This window comes from Amia ocellicauda, chromosome 16, assembly GCF_036373705.1.
Source record: "Amia ocellicauda isolate fAmiCal2 chromosome 16, fAmiCal2.hap1, whole genome shotgun sequence".
Taxonomy (NCBI): Eukaryota; Metazoa; Chordata; class Actinopteri; order Amiiformes; family Amiidae; genus Amia; species Amia ocellicauda.
The window spans coordinates 27,027,934-27,048,540 of NC_089865.1; the positions used below are offsets into that span (position 1 = coordinate 27,027,934).

At 42.5% G+C, this 20,607-nt stretch overlaps 6 protein-coding genes across 6 annotated transcripts; 4 read left to right on the top strand and 2 right to left on the bottom strand.

Moving 5' to 3' along the window:
* The first annotated feature begins 4,833 nt into the window (after positions 1-4,833).
* Positions 4,834-5,741, top strand: LOC136711706 (histone H1-like). The gene has a single exon (XM_066688130.1). It carries the CDS (start codon positions 4,873-4,875, stop codon positions 5,515-5,517), a length of 645 nt encoding a protein of 214 aa, XP_066544227.1. The 5' UTR covers positions 4,834-4,872; the 3' UTR covers positions 5,518-5,741.
* A 780-nt stretch (positions 5,742-6,521) lies between these two features.
* LOC136711877 (histone H2AX-like) lies at positions 6,522-20,396 on the top strand. The gene is made up of 3 exons (XM_066688440.1): positions 6,522-6,905; positions 14,248-14,272; positions 19,963-20,396. The coding sequence occupies exons 1-3, from the start codon at positions 6,534-6,536 to the stop codon at positions 20,349-20,351; spliced, it is 786 nt and encodes a 261-aa protein (XP_066544537.1). The 5' UTR covers positions 6,522-6,533; the 3' UTR covers positions 20,352-20,396.
* LOC136711856 (histone H3) lies at positions 7,868-8,382 on the top strand. The gene has a single exon (XM_066688417.1). It carries the CDS (start codon positions 7,927-7,929, stop codon positions 8,335-8,337), a length of 411 nt encoding a protein of 136 aa, XP_066544514.1. The 5' UTR covers positions 7,868-7,926; the 3' UTR covers positions 8,338-8,382.
* Positions 8,883-9,630, bottom strand: LOC136711870 (histone H4). Its single transcript, XM_066688433.1, has one exon. It carries the CDS (start codon positions 9,628-9,630, stop codon positions 9,319-9,321), a length of 312 nt encoding a protein of 103 aa, XP_066544530.1. The 3' UTR covers positions 8,883-9,318.
* LOC136711866 (histone H2B) lies at positions 11,667-12,090 on the top strand. Its single transcript, XM_066688429.1, has one exon. The coding sequence runs from the start codon at positions 11,694-11,696 to the stop codon at positions 12,066-12,068; it is 375 nt and encodes a 124-aa protein (XP_066544526.1). The 5' UTR covers positions 11,667-11,693; the 3' UTR covers positions 12,069-12,090.
* On the bottom strand, positions 13,104-13,556 carry LOC136711862 (histone H2A-like). Its single transcript, XM_066688424.1, has one exon. It carries the CDS (start codon positions 13,530-13,532, stop codon positions 13,149-13,151), a length of 384 nt encoding a protein of 127 aa, XP_066544521.1. The 5' UTR covers positions 13,533-13,556; the 3' UTR covers positions 13,104-13,148.
* Positions 20,397-20,607: the final 211 nt, after the last annotated feature.

Here is a 20,607-nt window from a genome sequence, read left to right on the forward strand (position 1 = left end):
ATTATTAATATTAAGTGCCTCAATTAGTATGTCCGTTTTTCTTGGTGTAGATTGCACAGTAAACGTTATGTTCACAATTTCAACTCTACTATATAGAGCCAGCGATTCTGCACAGTTGAGTATATAACGTCAGCATAAGTTACGATTTCACTGAGAGAGAATAGGACAAAGTCGTGCCCGTGTAACTATTTAAACGGGAACTGATGCAAGGATCCAGACGATCTCTGTTTGAAATGACTTTCAATTGAAAGCAATAACCCACCACTACAGATTCAGCAACGTCATTGCTGTTGTACCACTGTTCATATTCATGTATGTACTTGAATACCTTGCATTACAGTGTGTTGAGAATCATATTTAAGAATATTTTTTCTTTCACTTTTGGTTTCTCCCTCGTTTTCCTTCACGGTCTCTAAAGCTGAAACAACCCTCACTACAAACACATCTCAGTTTACACTATTTGTATTTGCATGCAGAAGTGTCTCTGTGTTTAAAATAATAGTTTCCACTCTAATACTGTTGCAAGTGACTGATAGTGTTTTGTTGTTACGATGTACATGCCAAGATGGCGGCTTCGTTTTTTTTTTTTTTAACTCAGTGCTCATTGTGGTATATGCTGCTACCAGTGGTGACAGTGTGTCACTGCAGGCTTAAAATTGAACAAAATGTACAGTAAGTCTAAATCTTTTGTTCATTACTGCTATGTTTCTTCATGTAGGACCTTTTCTTTTTGAATATGTATAGAACACAGTCCAAAGATACTGTATACCAAAACACACATCAGCCAGTTTAAGGGTTTATGAGAAATCAAAGCTGAAGTGTTTTCAGCATAATCCAAGATGGTTGCCAAACCGTGTGACTTTTTGGAAATAGCCAAATCAAGTATTAACATAAGCACACTATGTACAATAGGTCTCATAGCTCAACTCTTTACCGTTCCTGATACAACAATGTTTGAAAACTGTCATTTTTTGTTTGAGTGACCATACTGTAGTCTCCTACATCCATGCCAAGTTTGATGACTTTTTAACCAGCGGTTCAAATGTTATAGGCATTTGAACATATTCTGGTGAATGAGAAGACAAAATAATAATAATAATAATAATAATAATAATAATAATAATAATAATAATAATAATAATAACTTGTGACCACCATATTGCTTATGGGATCAATCCAATGAAGTATTAAACAGTCCAATACATTCTAACACAGTTCCATACAGCACTATATGCATTTATTTGCAACTTGACCATCTCTGAAATTTGATTGGCTCATGGTGGCCAGCTTGTTTTCTCAATCAACTTGCCTTGAACAAATCTGATAGAGAAGCTAGCCAACGTCATGTGTAAACAATTTCGTATCAATTGGACCAACTGTTTCGGAGAAGAAGATCTTTGAAGATTCTTGGCCAATCCAATATGGCTGCCAAACCATGTGACTTATCAACTTATCTTGAACAAATCTGAATATAGGCTATAACATAACATCACACACCAAGTTTCACATCTGTCCCGTCTGCGGTTTCGGAGAAGATTTTTGTAGATTTTCCAAAATGTGTCACTTAAGCCACTATGGCCACCAGACCATGTGACATATGGCCTCCATATTGCATATGGCATAGCACTACATAGCCATCTATCACTGTATGAAGTTTCATGACTTTTCGTCCAGTGGTTTGGTTTTTATAGGCTTTTGAAATAAACGGTGGAAAAATAATAATAACTAGAAGTTGCATGCAACTTTTAAGGCTTCCATGTTGTATCAGTAGTTTTCAGATTTGAGCAGGCATTTGTAGTTTAAATGCATGTGTTATTAAATGTGTAATTTTCAATTCTAATCCACTGTAGTATACATTTGAGGTTTTCAATCTCTTGTCACTTGAAGTGTGTATTTCAATGTCAGTGAGGTATAATATTCATTTCTTCATTGCATGCATCAATTTTGTAAGGTACCATTGTGCTTTTACTTAATTCTAGGATATATGTGAAGTTTGCATTGAGTCATTCAAAATGCAGAATGCAATTCCCAAGTATGACCACATGTTGGAGGTAGAGGTGTACATAAGGAATGTCATGATGTGGCTGACGTGAAGCTGTCATTTTGGTTGGTGTACAGCAGCCAGGATTTGTGTCCTATCAACTTGGCTTCATCAGCTAGTTTAATCACTGACAAGTTACATATATTAGGCTATAGTTCTGAATAAATTTGCTGTCATAAGTGACATATTGTAACATAATATGCTGAGTTTCTGAATTTTGCTGATAGGTTTTTCTTGGGTCAATTTCATGCTTTTATTTTGCATATGTGCACAGTCATTTTCTTGTGGCTGCCATGTTGTTGCACACAGTCACTTGCCTCTTGCAGACATGATAGATAGCAGTGTCTATGTAATACCTGCAAAGTTTCATGGCACTTGGCTTTAGGGTTCTGGGGTACTAGCTGTTTTCATGTTCACACACGGACACATGATAAATCCAGCATTGCGGCTTAACCGTGTACCCTTCAAACTTAATTATCAGGTTTTATGTTCAAGGTATAGATGTAAACATATGTGCTGAGTTTCATGTGCGTACTGCATTACAGTGTAGAGGTAATGTGATACTTGCCTGAAGTGACGCACACGTTTTTTTTCATTGGCACACAGCACCCATGTATTTGACTGGGGGAACTCACCTTAAACACTCTTAGTAGGACTAGTGTCATGCATGTCAATTTGTGTCACAGTAGGTATAAGTGGCATGGATTACAAGGCACCAAAGCTGGAACCAGAGCTTGCTACATGGTGGACAAACCGTGCGCCCGGGGAACTTCTGATGAACAAGCGTAATAGTGGGGCATAAGGTATGCATGTGTATGAAGTGGCATATGGATGTGTCCGTTGGTTTTGGAGAAGAAGATTTTTGTAGAATTTCACAATTTCAACACTCATCGCAACATGGCGGCGGCACCATGTGACCGACACATGTAGTTTTCACTGCATTTCTAGGTATAAGATGTGTCTACAACACTTGCGAGTTTCGTGAGTTTTAATGCATGTATGAGCGTTTTAGGGGCATTAGAAATCTTGGCGGAAGGAAAAAAAAATAAAAATAAAAAATAAAAAATAAATAATAATAATAATAATAATAATAATAATAATAATAAAAATCCTAACAAAAACCATAGGCTTCCAGCACTTAATGCATGGAAGCATAATACTAATAATAAAAATCCTAACAAAAACAGACGGACATGGATGCAGGCGAGATCTCTGACGACAGTCCGAGGCTCAGACCAGGTGCCCAGGAGGACAAGTTTGCGCTGTAAACAAACACACAAAGAGCGCTCACAATTTGATGTTCCTAAGGCCAAATGGCAAAAAAGGAAGTTCCTGTGTAGGCATCACTTCTCATAGAAACAGGAAGTAGGAAGTAGGAAATTCCACTCCTACTCGACCCGCCACAAATACAATTCCCCAGCTGCAAAAATACAATTTATCCCCTGGGTAGACTTTTCTATCAGTATTGCCCCTCGCCCCACAACAAAGTAATTGAGTTCCCGTTAGTTTGGGCTCCACAGTTTATGCTGGAAACCTCATACTTCAATCATAGTATTTTGTGTAGAAACGTCTTGTACCTGTGTGGATAAGAGAGAGAGATTTCACAAATGAATAGAACAGCATGTGTGTGTCTGTGCTTGCCCCCTACCCAGACAGAAAAGAAAGAGAGAGGCTGCATTCCCCGAAAAAGACACCGTGTGTCTCCGCAACAGCGAAAATAGTTCCCTCAAGTTTGAGCTCAGCAGCTCTCTCAAGAAACTGTGTCGACTCCTGGCAATAAGATCAAAATTAGTCTGTACATATGTAGCAATGTAAAGGCACTTATTGCAAAACATACACATGTGCCTGAGTGAGCGTGTGTGCAGCAATGAGGGAGAGAGAGAAGTTTACAGAGAAGTTAATGTTGTGCAAGAACACAACAAGTCCTGTTCACTTTGTAGTGGATTTATTCTCCGTTATCCACAGAGACTCAGGACTCAGGTTGATTCTCCCCAAGACGCGATCACAGACTTTGTTTTCTGTTGTTTATTTGGCCTTGGATGAAAATGTTTTATTAAAAATCTGCTACACAGAACTACTGCATCTGGCCTCTCCAGAGCAATACACAAAGATGAAATTCATACATGGGTTGCACTATCTTGCTGCAACAATGGTGCAAATGCAATATTTTCGGCAAGTAGACAGGACACTGTCCCTCACCAATAATAATAATAATAATAATAATAATAATAATAATAATAATAGGGTACCTCACACTAAAATCTGCAATTAGAATTTCTCCACCACTCTGCGACTAAAACTGCACCACTTTCGAGTCGATTGATTCTTAGTGTGCTATCTGCACTACACCAAAAGAGATATTGATACTGGGTAATAGTCTTTACAGACATTATACTGCATGTGATGGCCTCAGAGGGGCCTTGGCTTCATATCGAAGGGGCATTTTCAATCTTTTAAGAGGATTATAGTGACTTTATTTCGGAAAGATATGAGGACGTAAGATCGAGGTGGCTGCGATTGGAAGCTGTTTTGGTAGGTTTTCGGCTTCTCGGTGAAAAACACGCCGCGGTCATTACTAAAGGCCTGATTAATATTGACGAATGGGGGATTCTGCTTGCACCTCGTGTATTTTCTTTTGGGTTTGTGTTCTTTTTCTTCTACTTCTCTCTGATTTTCTGTGGAGAGAAAACACAAATCCGAGAGGCGGTGTGCGCAAGAGAAGTGCCGAGCCTGAGGTTGAGTCTATACGGTTCTCATATAGTGTATAAGATCCGCCCCTCAGAGCCGCAGTCTCCACACGGTGTGAATCGCATTTACACAGAGACAGAGAAATGGCGGAAGAAGTCGCTCCAGCTCCCGCCGCCGCTCCGGCCAAGGCGCCCAAGAAGAAAGCCGCCGCCAAGCCCAAGAAGGCAGGACCCAGCGTGAGCGATCTGATCGTTAAAGCTGTGTCCGCTTCCAAGGAGAGGAGCGGCGTCTCGCTGGCCGCTCTGAAGAAATCCTTGGCGGCCAGCGGCTACGACGTGGAGAAGAACAACTCCCGCGTCAAGGTTGCAGTCAAGAGCCTGGTGACCAAGGGCGCTCTGGTGCAGGTTAAGGGCACCGGCGCTTCGGGCTCCTTCAAGCTGAACAAGCAGCAGGCGGAGGCCAAGAAGAAGCCCGCCACGAAGACCGCTGCTAAGCCCAAGAAGCCAGCGGCCAAGAAACCCGCCGCCGCCAAGAAACCCGCTGCGGCTGCAAAGTCCAAAAAGCCCGCAGCGAAGAAGCCAGCGGCCGCCAAGAAGTCTCCCAAGAAGGCCAAGAAGCCCGCGGCGGCCAAAAAGGCGACCAAGAGCCCCAAAAAAGTTGCTAAGAAGCCGGCGGCGCCCAAGAAGGCCACCAAGAGCCCCAAGAAAGCCAAGGCGGCCAAGCCCAAAGTGGCCAAACCCAAAACCGTCAAGCCGAAAGCCAAGAAGGCGGCTCCGAAGAAAAAGTGAAGGAATTGACTCCGGCTCCCCGCCTCGACCCACAACGGCTCTTCTAAGAGCCACCACAACTTTTTAAAAGCGCAATTTCCGTTTTTGTATCTTATCTCTGGTATATCTTTATTCGTGTACTCTTTAAAATTGTGTAAATATTGCCTTTTACCGTAAGCTGTTATTTCTCCTCCTGTGAATTGTGTATTTCCTATGCACTCGTGTAAATTTGAATTTTTAAATTGCATTATGCTCTGAATTGTACTGTATTATTGCACTTTGTATTGCTCTTATATTGTTTAAGTCGCCCTGGATAACAACGTCTGCTAATAAATAAATAATAATACAGTGATTGGCTGTTTGCATTGTATTCAATACACAATGGTACGTTTAAGAGTTTGTATCAGTTTTATGGTGGTTGGTAAATTATACAATTGTATTGGTTTCACTCAGGATGTTAGATCAATAGTGAGATTAAATGTATTATAGTCACACAGACGTTAACACTAAGTCGTCATTCTAAATGTATTGTAACAGTTTTGGTACTGCTAAAACACTTGTGGGTCCAAAACAACGAGTCAGACACCAGATAGAGGTAAACGTGCTCTTTATTTCTTCACAGACGTTTACGCTCCGCCTTAAGAAAGGCAGATCAGCCAGTGGAAAGAACTCAACTTAATGCAACAGAAAGGCTATCCGGAGCCGGATTATCTAAACACAGGGAGGAATAACCAAACATGAAACAGGCATACAGAATAGGGGGGAATAAACAACACAAGTCCATAACGGTACATTGAAGTCAGTTTCACCATACAGCACATAAGACCCGCTCCCGCCTCTCACTTCGTTTCAAAAACAGACACCTCCATTCCGATTGGTGAAAACTGCCCTACAGCGCCAATCACTGCAGTCTTTTGATAGGACAGAGAGCTGAGGAGGTTTCAACCAATCATATGCAGACAGATTTCCTTAAAGAGAAGAGACCCGGTTAGTTGAATTTCATTATAGATATTTCAAGTCGTCGAACCATTGTAAACATGAGCGGAAGAGGCAAAACCGGCGGAAAGCAGAGAGCGAAGGCCAAGACTCGCTCCTCCAGGGCTGGACTACAGTTCCCAGTCGGCCGTGTCCACAGGCTGCTGCGGAAGGGAAACTATGCCCAGCGCGTCGGTGCTGGAGCCCCGGTCTATCTGGCCGCTGTGCTGGAGTATCTGACCGCCGAGATCCTGGAGCTGGCTGGCAACGCCGCCCGGGACAACAAGAAGACCCGCATCATCCCCCGGCACCTGCAGCTCGCCGTCCGCAACGACGAGGAGCTGAACAAGCTGCTGGGCGGCGTGACCATCGCCCAGGGCGGCGTGCTGCCCAACATCCAGGCCGTGCTGCTGCCCAAGAAGACCGAGAAGCCCGCCAAGAAGTAAAGACTGATTAACTGACTGGCAAAAACGGCTCTTTTAAGAGCCACCCAACCTTCTCATAAAAGCACGAATTTCAGTGTTATTACGAGTACCGTCGTATTGGTGGTTGTGATAACATTTTGTTTTTAGGACAATGTCTTTCACCGTTGATTTTCCTGTATGCGTACAGTCCTATACATTTAACAAAACGCTATAATTTAGATTCCAAACTATAACTACAGAACATGTTTAATATTAAAGTAAGCGTTTCACCTATGTATTTATGCAAGCTTACAATGTTGCAATTTGACTGCTGAACCTTCGAGTACTGTACACTGACAAGTACAGGGGTGGCTAACCCTGGTCCAGGAGAACCGCAGGGTCTATATGCTTGTCTTTTATCCAGATCGTTTAAATGAACCAATTGTGGATCTGAATTAGACACAATATCCCTGTGTTCAAGGTATCCAATGATTGGTGATTTAGAGAGACCTGGAAAACTTTCAGGATCGCGGCTTTCCAGGAACAGGGTTGGCTACCACTGGGCTAGTGCATGTCACTGTGAAGAAAAATCCAGTCTGTTAGTCTGTAGTAGAGACTGGGAGTTAAAGAGAGGAACAAATTCGTTTAAAGCTCTTAGAGAGAGGGCATTTAATGTGTCTCTCTCAATACAATGATCTGCATCCATTCTTCATCAATCTTAGTATGAACATTATAACAAATGACAATCCATAGGTCTTATCTATAGTGTAAAAAGTACATTTACTGCAGTGTGTTTAAAACGGCGGGAGGCAGAGGGCGAGGAGAACAATGAAGCAGCTCGTTCGGTTAGAAGCTGGGCGGTACAGATACAACGCACTAACTGGCGCCCGAATTTAAATACGGCCAATCACTGGTTAGGATTCACATGCTAACCAATCATCATTCGGATGAAATCTCAGCCAATGGCTTCAGGCAAGGTCTGCTTTAAAAAGGGTTCCTGCTGGTCGTCACTTTATTTCTGAATCTACGCTTAGATTTTGAGGTTGTGAGAATGGCCAGGACAAAGCAGACTGCTCGCAAATCCACCGGCGGAAAGGCGCCTAGAAAGCAGCTGGCGACCAAAGCTGCTCGCAAGAGCGCCCCGGCCACCGGCGGAGTGAAGAAGCCTCACCGCTACAGGCCCGGCACTGTGGCTCTCCGGGAGATCCGCCGCTACCAGAAATCCACCGAGCTGCTGATCCGCAAGCTGCCCTTCCAGCGCCTGGTCCGAGAGATCGCCCAGGACTTCAAGACCGACCTGCGCTTCCAGAGCTCCGCCGTCATGGCTCTGCAGGAGGCCAGCGAGGCTTACTTGGTCGGCCTGTTCGAGGACACCAACCTGTGCGCCATCCACGCCAAGAGAGTCACCATCATGCCCAAAGACATCCAGCTGGCCCGCCGCATCCGGGGAGAGCGAGCCTAGACACTGACCCCAGAGAACGACACAACGGCTCTTTTCAGAGCCACACACATCTCCTGAACAGAGCGAGTTCATTTTGTTTTAATTCCATTTTAAAGTCATTGGTGTTGGGTTTCCATTATCATTTTAAGGTGAATGTCATTTTCCAAAGACGGAATTAACAGCAATGTATTTAATGTATGCTTTATACATGTACACAAGGTTCATTGTGTTATAGCCACGAATACATGAAGCATAAACAGCCGAGAAAATTAACAACGACTTACTCTGTACTTGATGGGACACAAGAGTTCACATCCGTGACGATAATGAGAAATGCAGACGAGCTGACTGGGTTGCCAGTATTTCCTCACACTGGTATAGTGATATTCCGTATTAAATAGTATATTAAATCTAAAATACAATTACTTTTATTTGCACCGTGTTAATATTATCCTTCCGATAACACATAAAAACCTACATAAATGGGCATTTAATGAAAACCTTTCTTTTGGAAGCTTCAAACATCTTTACAACTAGGAATCATAACTTAATCTTTTAATCTTCAGTAGAATCCTATGTAACTTTTATTTCATACTATAAATTATAAACTTGTCATGAAACATCGCAAAGCATCTAATTTTACCATGAAATACGAATCAAGGGACACTATGACAATCGGCAGTATACATCTTCATAAAACAATACAATCAAATACAATAGTGGGCTCGTTACGTGGAAGAGGAAGAGAAAGTGTATTAATATTAACACCACAGAAACCACACAATTATACATCTGAGCTTTTGAGTTGAAAGATAATATACACAGGCCCGTATAGATAACAGATCAAAGACCAAACGGAAGGGTTTGTGTTTAGGCGAGAAAATATAAATACACTTATAGAAGATTAATCTACACAGACATGAATCCAAGCCCTTCAAGTGAAAGTGTGGGCGGCCCTTAAAAGGACCTTTGGGTTGTGAGCGGGTCGGGTCAGGCAGTGGTTTATCCTCCGAAGCCATACAGAGTGCGACCCTGGCGCTTCAGCGCGTACACCACATCCATGGCGGTGACGGTCTTCCTCTTGGCGTGCTCGGTGTAGGTGACGGCATCACGGATCACATTCTCCAGGAACACCTTCAGCACTCCACGGGTCTCCTCGTAGATCAGGCCGGAGATGCGCTTGACTCCACCACGCCGAGCCAGGCGGCGAATAGCGGGCTTGGTGATTCCCTGGATGTTATCACGGAGCACTTTACGATGGCGCTTAGCGCCTCCTTTACCGAGTCCCTTTCCACCCTTACCTCTTCCAGACATACTTGTTTTTTTTCTAATCTTCACCGATCAAATAGTTTACTGGTGAAAATGCTCTATGGTTATAGTCATGTAGCGGACCTGATTGAGGCCAGGAAATAGCGGAATTCAGGAATCGCCCACCTTCTCTCAGGGGAACTAGAAACACCCCATTGATTAACCGTTTCACCACCAAACTAGTTTTCATATCTATGTACATTCATAATGGACCGAGTCCCTTTCCGCCCTTGCCTCTTCCACACATACTTGCTTCTGCGAAGCGTTGTTAGAATCATATAATCGACTCAGACCTATGATATGCCACTCTCAGCTATCACCCTACATGCTGCAGTGCTTCAAACGTTTTGTCTTTCTTGTATGTATCAAAGCTATTGATCTTACACAACAATCTCATCATGTGCAGATACCTATAGAAGTCATGAAATGTCTGATTAAAATTGGCTGCCATTTTAAATGCCTCAGTTTTGACACATGAAGCCTTTATTGTAGTTATATTATTGTGAATTGGCAGCTATATTTTACTGTGTCTTCATTGTCAATGACTTCTGCTGATTCTGAAAATGTGAGACTCCTAAGAAACACTGTAAACCAACCAAAATGTGTGGCAGTCAAGACAATCAGAATGGAGTTACAATTTAAGAACACAATCCGAATATCAATATTTGCTAGTCCTTAACTCGAATTTAAAACCTTTATAATAGTTCACTTTTAAAATATGATAGTATGCCGCCCTCGATTATATGTACTAAATATAACTTGGTAGTAAGTTAAACACCTTCTGTTCATCAAAACTCTGGAGACAGTTTTCCGTTTGTCTGCAGGTTTATTGATTAGAAAAAGGGTGAAACTGAGAACAGACAGAAAGCATAATCAAAACTATGCATACTGTAAATACCTTATACACTGTAAACATATTTTCTCATGAACTAAATTCCCGCAATTTACTCTTACATGTTTACATATGCATTGCAAGTATCAACCAAGTAACCCATAACAGTCTCATTTTAATATGTTGTCGATTACTGTATTTGACTATAAACTCCTAATGACTATAGATATAGCACTGGTTGTACATTACATCAACCCAGAAAAGCTTGATAGCCTTTTTACATCAAACTTCACAAAACATTGTTTTTTATACCAAATAATGAATTACAATTACATACCAACGATGCTACGAAAAGCATAAGATATGTGCAGATGTTTACTGATACAACAGGTAGAAAATTGTTGTTCTCGCTTCCATGAGTTATTACTTCCTGACTAAAGTCATATGGAAGGTTAAATGTGAATCCCTGTTACTTACTTACTTCCTGTATTTCTTAAAGGAACCAGTGACCACTACCCATCATAAAACATTGGATTTACATAGAAAAACATTATTAACTAAAAACACTTGTAACAGAACAGATAGTTAATATTAGCGTGTGTCTCTTTCGTGAGTGTCTGTGTGAACAAGTTCATTGTCTCAGATTTAGTCGTTTACCGTCATGAATTAGACTATTTCGTCGGTTGTATTTACATCCTGTGTATTGGCGGATATTTTAAACACATCCGGTATAAAAGCTTAAATCAAATAACGAATTTGCCATATTTGTGTATGATTTTAATATCACATGGTGTTGTGAAATCACAGCAAAACATGTAATGGCTGTTCTTCTATAATTTATATTATTTTAAAGGGAGAATGTATGGAATTTAAGGTGGGAATCTTTTAATCAGGTATTAATTTCACTTTCCGAGGTAAAGAGTAAATATTAAAATAACGTGAAATGTATATACATGTTAGATTTTCTGCGAATTGATATATCTCGTACATTTTGTTGTAATGTGCAACAAAGGACTCGTCTAGACCAGTTCTGTGCAGCCACTGTCCTTTTCACAGAGCGACTGCCATTGGTGTAGAAGAAAAGCCTATTAAAAGTTAACGTCACTAAATAAGTGGTACTAACCAATGAACGAACACTTTGGGTTTAACAATATTATTTGCATAGAGCTGCTATAAATAGAGGCGTTGTGAGACGAGCCTGTCATTCGTCTTTTAGATTTTCTAACAAGCCGAAACGATGCCTGAACCAGCGAAGTCTGCTCCCAAGAAGGGCTCCAAGAAAGCCGTGACCAAGACGGCGGTGAAGGGCGGCAAGAAGCGCAGAAAGTCCAGGAAGGAGAGCTACGCCATCTACGTGTACAAAGTGCTGAAGCAGGTGCACCCGGACACCGGCATCTCTTCCAAGGCCATGGGCATCATGAACTCCTTCGTCAACGACATCTTCGAGCGCATCGCCGGCGAGGCCTCCCGCCTGGCGCACTACAACAAGCGCTCCACCATCACCTCCCGGGAGATCCAGACCGCCGTGCGGCTGCTGCTGCCCGGAGAGCTGGCCAAGCACGCCGTGTCTGAGGGCACTAAGGCCGTCACCAAGTACACCAGCTCCAAGTAAACCCGATCGGAAGCTGAACGAACCCAAAGACTCTTTTAAGAGCCACGCACTCGGTCTGTGAAAGAGAATCCATTCATACAATCTCGGTAGATCGAGATGCATATATTAGTTTATAAAAGGTTCTAAAGCTGCGCCGATAATTACGGTTTAATACTTTCGGTTAATGAGGGGGGGATTAAAGTCTAATTTCATAAGTGTAAGGCCCAAAGGGTAAATGCGTGTGAAGCACTTTCCTTTCTGATCACGGCAGTTACAAATTGACTAGTCCATTTTTGTATTCGTTAACATGTATACATGAAGAAATTTAAATTGGGTAAACGTTTTGTATACACTGCGATTACGTTATGTGCTTTTACAACATGCGTTTAAGCTGTAAATGAACATCACAATCATTCAAATCCAAGGGAAATTCATTCATTTCTTGAGGAGACTTTTATGTGGCTTAAAACAAGTTGAGTCTCCGGTCTTGCCTCTGGCCGCTTATCAGTATCTAGGCTCGCTCTCCACGTATGGACATGATGGTGACTCTTGGCGTGGATGGCGCACAAGTTTGGTGTTGACTATTAATAGGATAATGTTGAGGACAATAATACATATGATAACTTTACACAGGACAAACACACTTTAACATTGTCTCAGTCCTAATTGTGTGCAAACGTTCACCAGTTATGCCTCCTATTCATCTCAAATATGTCGCATAGGTTACTGAAGTGTAACGTTTTTACGTTATACAGGGTCCAATGTGCATGGATTTCTGAAATCTAGACATTTTTATCCAAAGCCATTTCCATAGAATTACTGATTGAATATGAAAGGTTTGTTATCTCGTGGGTATGTGCGGAAACATTCTGGATAAGATAGTAAGTTAAAACACACAATATCCCCGATCCACAGTACTAGGATTAAGACCTAACCGTAATAATTTCATTTTTTGTTATGTAGTGTCTAATTGTACACGACTTACATAATATTTAAAATAATCGAGCTAGAAAAAAGGAAAACTAAACAGAATTTTGTACTTTAGTGAAACGGGTGGGTGGCTCTTAAAAGAGCCGTTTTTGCCAGTCAGTTAATCAGTCTTTACTTCTTGGCGGGCTTCTCGGTCTTCTTGGGCAGCAGCACGGCCTGGATGTTGGGCAGCACGCCGCCCTGGGCGATGGTCACGCCGCCCAGCAGCTTGTTCAGCTCCTCGTCGTTGCGGACGGCGAGCTGCAGGTGCCGGGGGATGATGCGGGTCTTCTTGTTGTCCCGGGCGGCGTTGCCAGCCAGCTCCAGGATCTCGGCGGTCAGATACTCCAGCACAGCGGCCAGATAGACCGGGGCTCCAGCACCGACGCGCTGGGCATAGTTTCCCTTCCGCAGCAGCCTGTGGACACGGCCGACTGGGAACTGTAGTCCAGCCCTGGAGGAGCGAGTCTTGGCCTTCGCTCTCTGCTTTCCGCCGGTTTTGCCTCTTCCGCTCATGATTACTATACTTCGTTCAAATGTATAAAAACGAAAATAAACCCGTAACTGTTATTTAAAGACATCTGTCGCCTCATGATTGGTTTAAATGTTCCCTTAAATCTATTCAATCAAAAAACAGCACTAGCACAAGCGCTATAGGACAGTTTTAACCAATCACAACTTCGGTGTCAGTTTGATTGCTTTCAATGAAAAGGCCGGAGCGGGTTTTATGATTATTTTTTAAGCGGCAATGTTGGCTCTTTGTCTCAGGCGGAATTAAAGCTATTAATTTGGTCTGTATAATCACAGTGCGGTAGCAATCATCATATAATTATTTATGAAAATGTTAATTGCATATATGTATAAAAAAAAAAAGAAATATGTTGACTGCATAATTATTCAGAAAATAAAATAATACAAACTTTGGTAGAAACACCTATGGAGAAGCAATTACAGCTGCAAGTCTTTTTGGCTAAGTCCCTACCAGCTGTGCACCAGTGGTTCCTGCGATGCTATTCTGCGATAGGCTGCTCCTGAATCTACACCGCCAAGACAATGTTATATTTTGGCGGAATAATGATCGTGCAATCTTGAGTTAAACTCTATGTTATTAATTAAGCATTTTGATTAGGCATGTGGGGTCGTTTGTCAATCCAGGTTCGATGTGTACTACGGACGGACAGGAGTGACTCGGGCCGCTTCACTCCGGTATCAGTCGCTACCAGCTGGCAAGGCGAGGCGAAAAGTAAAGGCACAAGGTAGCTATCCACTTAATGTAAGTTAATACAGACATTTATTTATAGAAGTTGAATATTTAACAATTAAATTAAAGGGTTAAATCACCGTAGGCCACTGATGTCTCCGCTGATGTCTCACTACCAGGTCCCAGTGTATTTAGCCCGGCCCAACATGGTTTTCATTGGCAAAATAGCAAGTAAACATGCCACGTATGGCAACCTATTTATTTAAAAATGCAAGTAACTGGTTAATTTGCACTGGACCAGGATTTTCTCTATGTTTTCCTGACGAGGTGTAAGGTCTCTAGTAGGTCCCAGTGTATTTAGCCTGGCCCAACGCGGTTCACAGTGGCATAATGGTAGGGAAATATGCAACTTATGCCAACCTATCTATCCAAGTTAATTAATTAACATTGAAAGTAATGGTTTAAATCACATTGGGCCACTTATGTCTCTGTGCAGTCTGGACATTCGATGTGTGGTTAGCCTGGCCCAATGAGTGGCAAAATAGTGGGTGTGCATGCCACATATGCCCGCCAAGAAAGAAATGATTAGCCCTGAAGTTAACTAAATATCTTGAGTCACTTTTTGGTCTTATTTTTCTATATAAATTAAGATAGTACAGACATAAGACAATACATAAATGTATTGCAGGATACACGTATTGTTGTTATAAAAATAAATAAATACATATAACACGAAATTAATACATACAAATATAAGTACATAAAATGAACCAATGCACAGCACAATAATGTGTCTTTTTAAAACAAGTCTGTGTGGGAATAACGTTATTGTTTTTAATTTGACACAAAATTGTGTAGTCCTACACAATCATAATGTGTTTAATTTAACACATTAGTTCAAAGTAGTCCTTATACTATCACAGTAAAATTGCACACTACAAATTCAATTTCATAGAGCATGTTCCTTAAGATCAATTTTATATTTACATGAAAGTCACACAAAACATACAGTAAATGTATTATATGAACCACACTATGTAGACATATATATATATATATATATATATACACTGATGACCCATAACATTATGACCACCTGCCTAATATTGTGTAGGTCCCCCTTTTGCCACCAAAACAGCCCTGACCCATCAAGGCAATGGACCTCTGAAGGTGTGCTATGGTATCTGGCACCAAGACCTTATACTTACGTACATGTTTTTTTTATTTTTATTTTTTATAAATTTGCAAAGATTTCAAACAAACTTCTTTCATGTTGTCATTATGGGGTATTGTTTGTAGAATTTTGAGGAAAATAATTAATTTAATCCATTTTGGAATAAGGCTGTAAGATAACAAAATGGAAAAAGTGAAGCGCTGTGAATACTTTCCGGATACACTGTGTATATATATATATATACATATACAGTGGTGGAAAGTTCCTTTCGTGTACTTCGTATTTTTCAAAGTTGGTAATTTTACTTTTACTTAAGTATGTTTTGAATTAAGTATTGTACTTCGCTACTTTTAAAAAGGCATTTGAGTACAAATTTTGTAGGATGTGATTGTTGTGCATCAAGTGCCACACCATATGTATGCTTTCCCAACTCTGGAGAACCATCTGCAGAGACATTGCCTGCCTTGATTTTATTAACAAAAAGCTGCAGCTTTTTCTTCATAGCAGTGATGTTGTCAGTGGTGAAGAACATCCAGGCTGCTGGCAAGAAAGTGAGTTTTATGAACCGCTTTTATTTTGCCAGCAGCCTGAGATCATTCGGCCTCTGCGCCATGGATAACACCAGGCCGCACTCGTGGGATCCCCCGCCGTTCTACAGGGCGCTCCGTGCCTTTGCGCTCGAAGTAGGCCTCCATAAAGTCGTGCTGGCCTCCTGGGATTATAAGACCATCTGTAGCCAGATGAGATCTACCCAGGAGACCAGCTGGATAGAAGATTTCCCTCCCGAAACCTGCCGGTTTATCTGGGCTAACGCTATGCACGTTTGCCTCATTAATACGCAGAAAGATGTCTCCTGGATGGCTGTGAGTTGGTGTCTCCCCACCCGAGTGTTCATGCACAGAAGGGGCCTAGCCCCTTATGACATCTGCCCCTACAAGGGTTGCCTGGGGAAGAAGACGGAGGCTCACATCTTTAGGGATTGCCCCTCCACCTGCAGGGTCTGGCTCCTGTTTTCTCCGTTCCTCCACAGGTTTGCCGTTCCTGTGCGGCCGACCGCCCAGCAGATCCTGTATGGACCAGCCAGGGGACTGAAATCTTCAACCCTGAGGTGCTGGTGGCGTGTCGTCTGCGCAGTGAAACAGGCCCTGTGGGAGGGACGGAACATCTGCCTATTCAACAAGCAGGAGCTGGACCCAATTGTCATCGCGCGGAGGGGCATGGTACTTATTAGGGACTATGTAAATCTGGAGGTCCATCAGAGGGGCAAGGAGGAATCCTTTAAGAACTGGCAAATACAAGATCTGGGGGAGCTCAGGATCCCATGATGGGACCCACCTCCAGGGATGGCCATCTCCCCCTGCTGGAGCCCGAGTCCAAGATCTTTTAACCTTTTATGAAAAGATTGGTTTTAAAAAATGACTTTAAAAAAATGAATTTTAACTGTTTTTAAAGATTTAGTTGATTTTAAATGCCATTGTTTTGTTTGGGTATTTGGTTAGTTTTGTTCTGTTTTTTTCTTTTGTCAAATACATTGGCCGTTAGGATTTTAATTTTAAATGTATCGGACTGTTTTGGTTTTATTTGTTTTTTGGTTTGTCCGGTGCATTTTCAGTTATTTTCAATGTATTTGACCCTTTTGTTGGTTTGCAGTTTTGCTTTAATCACAAGTTTGTTTTATTGTTTTATGCACTTGTTTATTTGAAGTTCATGTATTTTGTTTACGTTAATCACTTAAGATTTAAGTGATTTTAAGAATTGATTTTTTTTAATCATAAGTATTAAAATTTGTTTTGAATGTTTTTATTATTGATTGTAAAGTACTTAAACTAATAAAACAGTGATCTTGTCAGACACATCAATAATGGTTAAACAGAGCCCCTGCAGTCCCATATTCAGCTCATTCAAATGTGAGAATATATCAGCCAGGTAGGCTAATTTTACCACCCATACTGGATCATCAAATAGACTTGTCAAGGGAGATTTCTGGTCTTACAGAAACATCTGTACCTCGGAGTGCAGTTTAAAGAGCCTCGTGAGCCTCTGCCCCTTGATAACATCTCACTTCAGTATGTAGCAAAAGCTGCACATTTCATTACAAAGCACACTGAACAGACCTGAATTCATTGGGCGGGATTTGATCAAATTCACTACTTTGACAGCAGAGTCTAGTGCAGATTTTAAATCATTAGGCATTTTCTTGACTGCAAGTGCCTCGACACAGTGGATGCTGAAATGCGTCCACTTCACATCCAGAGTGACCTCTCTAATCTGTGCAACTACACCACTGTGTCGGCCTGTCATCTCTCTGGCACAGTCTGCACAAACTCAGACACATTTTTTTCAGTCGATGCCATTCTCTTTGATAAATTAATTCAGAAGCAGAACAACATGCTCTCCTGTAGTTCTTGTTGGTAGCGGCTTACAGAACAGAAAGTCCTAATGGAACATGCCCTCAAACTCATATCTAACATAAACGAGCAAATTGGCCAAATCGGTGAGGCTTGAGTTTCTCCAGTGCCCCGCTGTGTATATAGTTCATTTATTCACACGGTAAGAGCTGTAGTTGCCCTGCACTACCTACGCTATTTGGAAGGTGTCAACTGCTCCTGTGTTCCAAGTGTGATGTATATAGTTTGTTTGTCACGATATAGTCAAGCTGGTGTGGCCTTGCATCTAGCTGTGCTAGTGGAGCAAGCGGCCACTGCTCTGATATCCCACGTGTGATGCAAGAGCAGGCTCCTGCGCCCCTTGGTGTATATGGTTCGTTTGTACGAAATCTAATTGTCAGCTCTTCCACTCTGTACTATTCAGTTGAGTTGGATGCTCCTGTGCTGTGCGCAGGTGGCATGAATGTTCCTGCTGCCACGTGATATATATTGTTGTTCATTTGTACAACATTGTAAAGCTGGTGTGGCATCGCTCCTAGCTGGGCTAGTGGAGCAAGCGTCCAATGCTCCCATGTTATGCAAAGAGTGCATGAACTGTTTCCTGCACATGTTATGGTTTGATGGTCATGATATAGCCTGCTGTTAGTCCTGCATTAGCTGCACTAATAGGTGACAACTGCTCTTGTGTTATGTGGTGGTGCCTGATTTGCTTCCTGCACCCCGCGATGTGTTTAGTTGTTATGACAGCACAGTGGAGCTGGGTGCTCTGTACTGTTCAGTGAACGTGTTTTCCCTGTGCAGCGCAGAGGCAAGCATGAATGTTCCTTCTGCCGTGCTGTATATACTGTTATGTCCAGCTGTAGCTACTCAGTGAACTAGCCAGCTGTGTTATTCAGTGGGTCTGCGACCCTGCTCCTGCAGGATCAGAGGTTCACTGCCATGTAAATGCGCGGAAGGCGCTCAAGTTATTTGATTGCCCGTGCCATATTTTGTGCAAGTAGATATACTGCCTCGCTCCTAGATACACTAGTAGAGCAGTCGGCCTTGCTATTGTAAGCGGAGGGCGTAAGAGTTGTCCTCTGCAGACCCGCTTTGCATATGCTGATTGCAGACAGTCCCCGGTAGAGCGAGACTACGGTCCTCGCTCCTGGACAGCCCAGTTTGGCCCGAGGGGCCTCTGTGGCTGCTATCTGGAGTTGTGTTGACGATGACTCTAGCGGTACACCTCGGGGCAGGCTTCCTTATCAGCTCACTGCCTCATCCCTTGCGACAGCTTGATTATAAAGTAACCCCTCCCCCTTGGGCAGTGCTTCCGACTTGAAAGATAACGATAGGTTGCATATGCAACCCCGGTTATATGAAAAAGGAAGCACTGCCCAAGGGTTGCAAGGTCGCGCGGGAGTCTAGCTCCCGGCAAAAGAGGACGAACCTGCGCTGATGTCACGTTTTATAGAACAGGAAGTGGAATCGGCTTGCCAGCTGGTAGCGACTGATACCGGAGTGAAGCGGCCCGAGTCACTCCTGTCCGTCCGTAGTACACATCGAAGCTGGATTGACAAACGACCCCACATGCCTAATCAAAATGCTTTATTAATAACATAGAGTTTAACTCAAGATTGCACGATCATTATTCCGCCAAAATATAACATTGTCTTGGCGGTGTAGATTCAGGAGCAGCCTATCGCAGAATAGCATCGCAGGAACCACTGGTGCACAGCTGGTAGGGACTTAGCCAAAAAGACTTGCAGCTGTAATTGCTTCTCCATAGGTGTTTCTACCAAAGTTTGTATTATTTTATTTTCTGAATAATTATGCAGTCAACATATTTCTTTTTTTTTTTATACATATATGCAATTAACATTTTCATAAATAATTATATGATGATTGCTACCGCACTGTGATTATACAGACCAAATTAATAGCTTCTTTAATTCCGCCTGAGACAAAGAGCCAACATTGCCGCTTAAAAAATAATCATAAAACCCGCTCCGGCCTTTTCATTGAAAGCAATCAAACTGACACCGAAGTTGTGATTGGTTAAAACTGTCCTATAGCGCTTGTGCTAGTGCTGTTTTTTGATTGAATAGATTTAAGGGAACATTTAAACCAATCATGAGGCGACAGATGTCTTTAAATAACAGTTACGGGTTTATTTTCGTTTTTATACATTTGAACGAAGTATAGTAATCATGAGCGGAAGAGGCAAAACCGGCGGAAAGCAGAGAGCGAAGGCCAAGACTCGCTCCTCCAGGGCTGGACTACAGTTCCCAGTCGGCCGTGTCCACAGGCTGCTGCGGAAGGGAAACTATGCCCAGCGCGTCGGTGCTGGAGCCCCGGTCTATCTGGCCGCTGTGCTGGAGTATCTGACCGCCGAGATCCTGGAGCTGGCTGGCAACGCCGCCCGGGACAACAAGAAGACCCGCATCATCCCCCGGCACCTGCAGCTCGCCGTCCGCAACGACGAGGAGCTGAACAAGCTGCTGGGCGGCGTGACCATCGCCCAGGGCGGCGTGCTGCCCAACATCCAGGCCGTGCTGCTGCCCAAGAAGACCGAGAAGCCCGCCAAGAAGTAAAGACTGATTAACTGACTGGCAAAAACGGCTCTTTTAAGAGCCACCCACCCGTTTCACTAAAGTACAAAATTCTGTTTAGTTTTCCTTTTTTCTAGCTCGATTATTTTAAATATTATGTAAGTCGTGTACAATTAGACACTACATAACAAAAAATGAAATTATTACGGTTAGGTCTTAATCCTAGTACTGTGGATCGGGGATATTGTGTGTTTTAACTTACTATCTTATCCAGAATGTTTCCGCACATACCCACGAG

Bases quoted from the DNA above. Each gene is read 5' to 3' on its own strand.
- LOC136711866 (XM_066688429.1), top strand. From the start codon at position 11,694: ATGCCTGAACCAGCGAAGTCTGCTCCCAAGAAGGGCTCCAAGAAAGCC.
- LOC136711706 (XM_066688130.1), top strand. From the start codon at position 4,873: ATGGCGGAAGAAGTCGCTCCAGCTCCCGCCGCCGCTCCGGCCAAGGCG.
- LOC136711870 (XM_066688433.1), bottom strand. From the start codon at position 9,630: ATGTCTGGAAGAGGTAAGGGTGGAAAGGGACTCGGTAAAGGAGGCGCT.
- LOC136711877 (XM_066688440.1), top strand. From the start codon at position 6,534: ATGAGCGGAAGAGGCAAAACCGGCGGAAAGCAGAGAGCGAAGGCCAAG. The intron at 6,906-14,247 runs GCCAAGAAGTAA...CCAGCTGGCAAG, and splicing joins CCAAGAAGACCGAGAAGCCC to GCGAGGCGAAAAGTAAAGGC. The intron at 14,273-19,962 runs GTAGCTATCCAC...AACGAAGTATAG, and splicing joins GCGAAAAGTAAAGGCACAAG to TAATCATGAGCGGAAGAGGC.
- LOC136711856 (XM_066688417.1), top strand. From the start codon at position 7,927: ATGGCCAGGACAAAGCAGACTGCTCGCAAATCCACCGGCGGAAAGGCG.
- LOC136711862 (XM_066688424.1), bottom strand. From the start codon at position 13,532: ATGAGCGGAAGAGGCAAAACCGGCGGAAAGCAGAGAGCGAAGGCCAAG.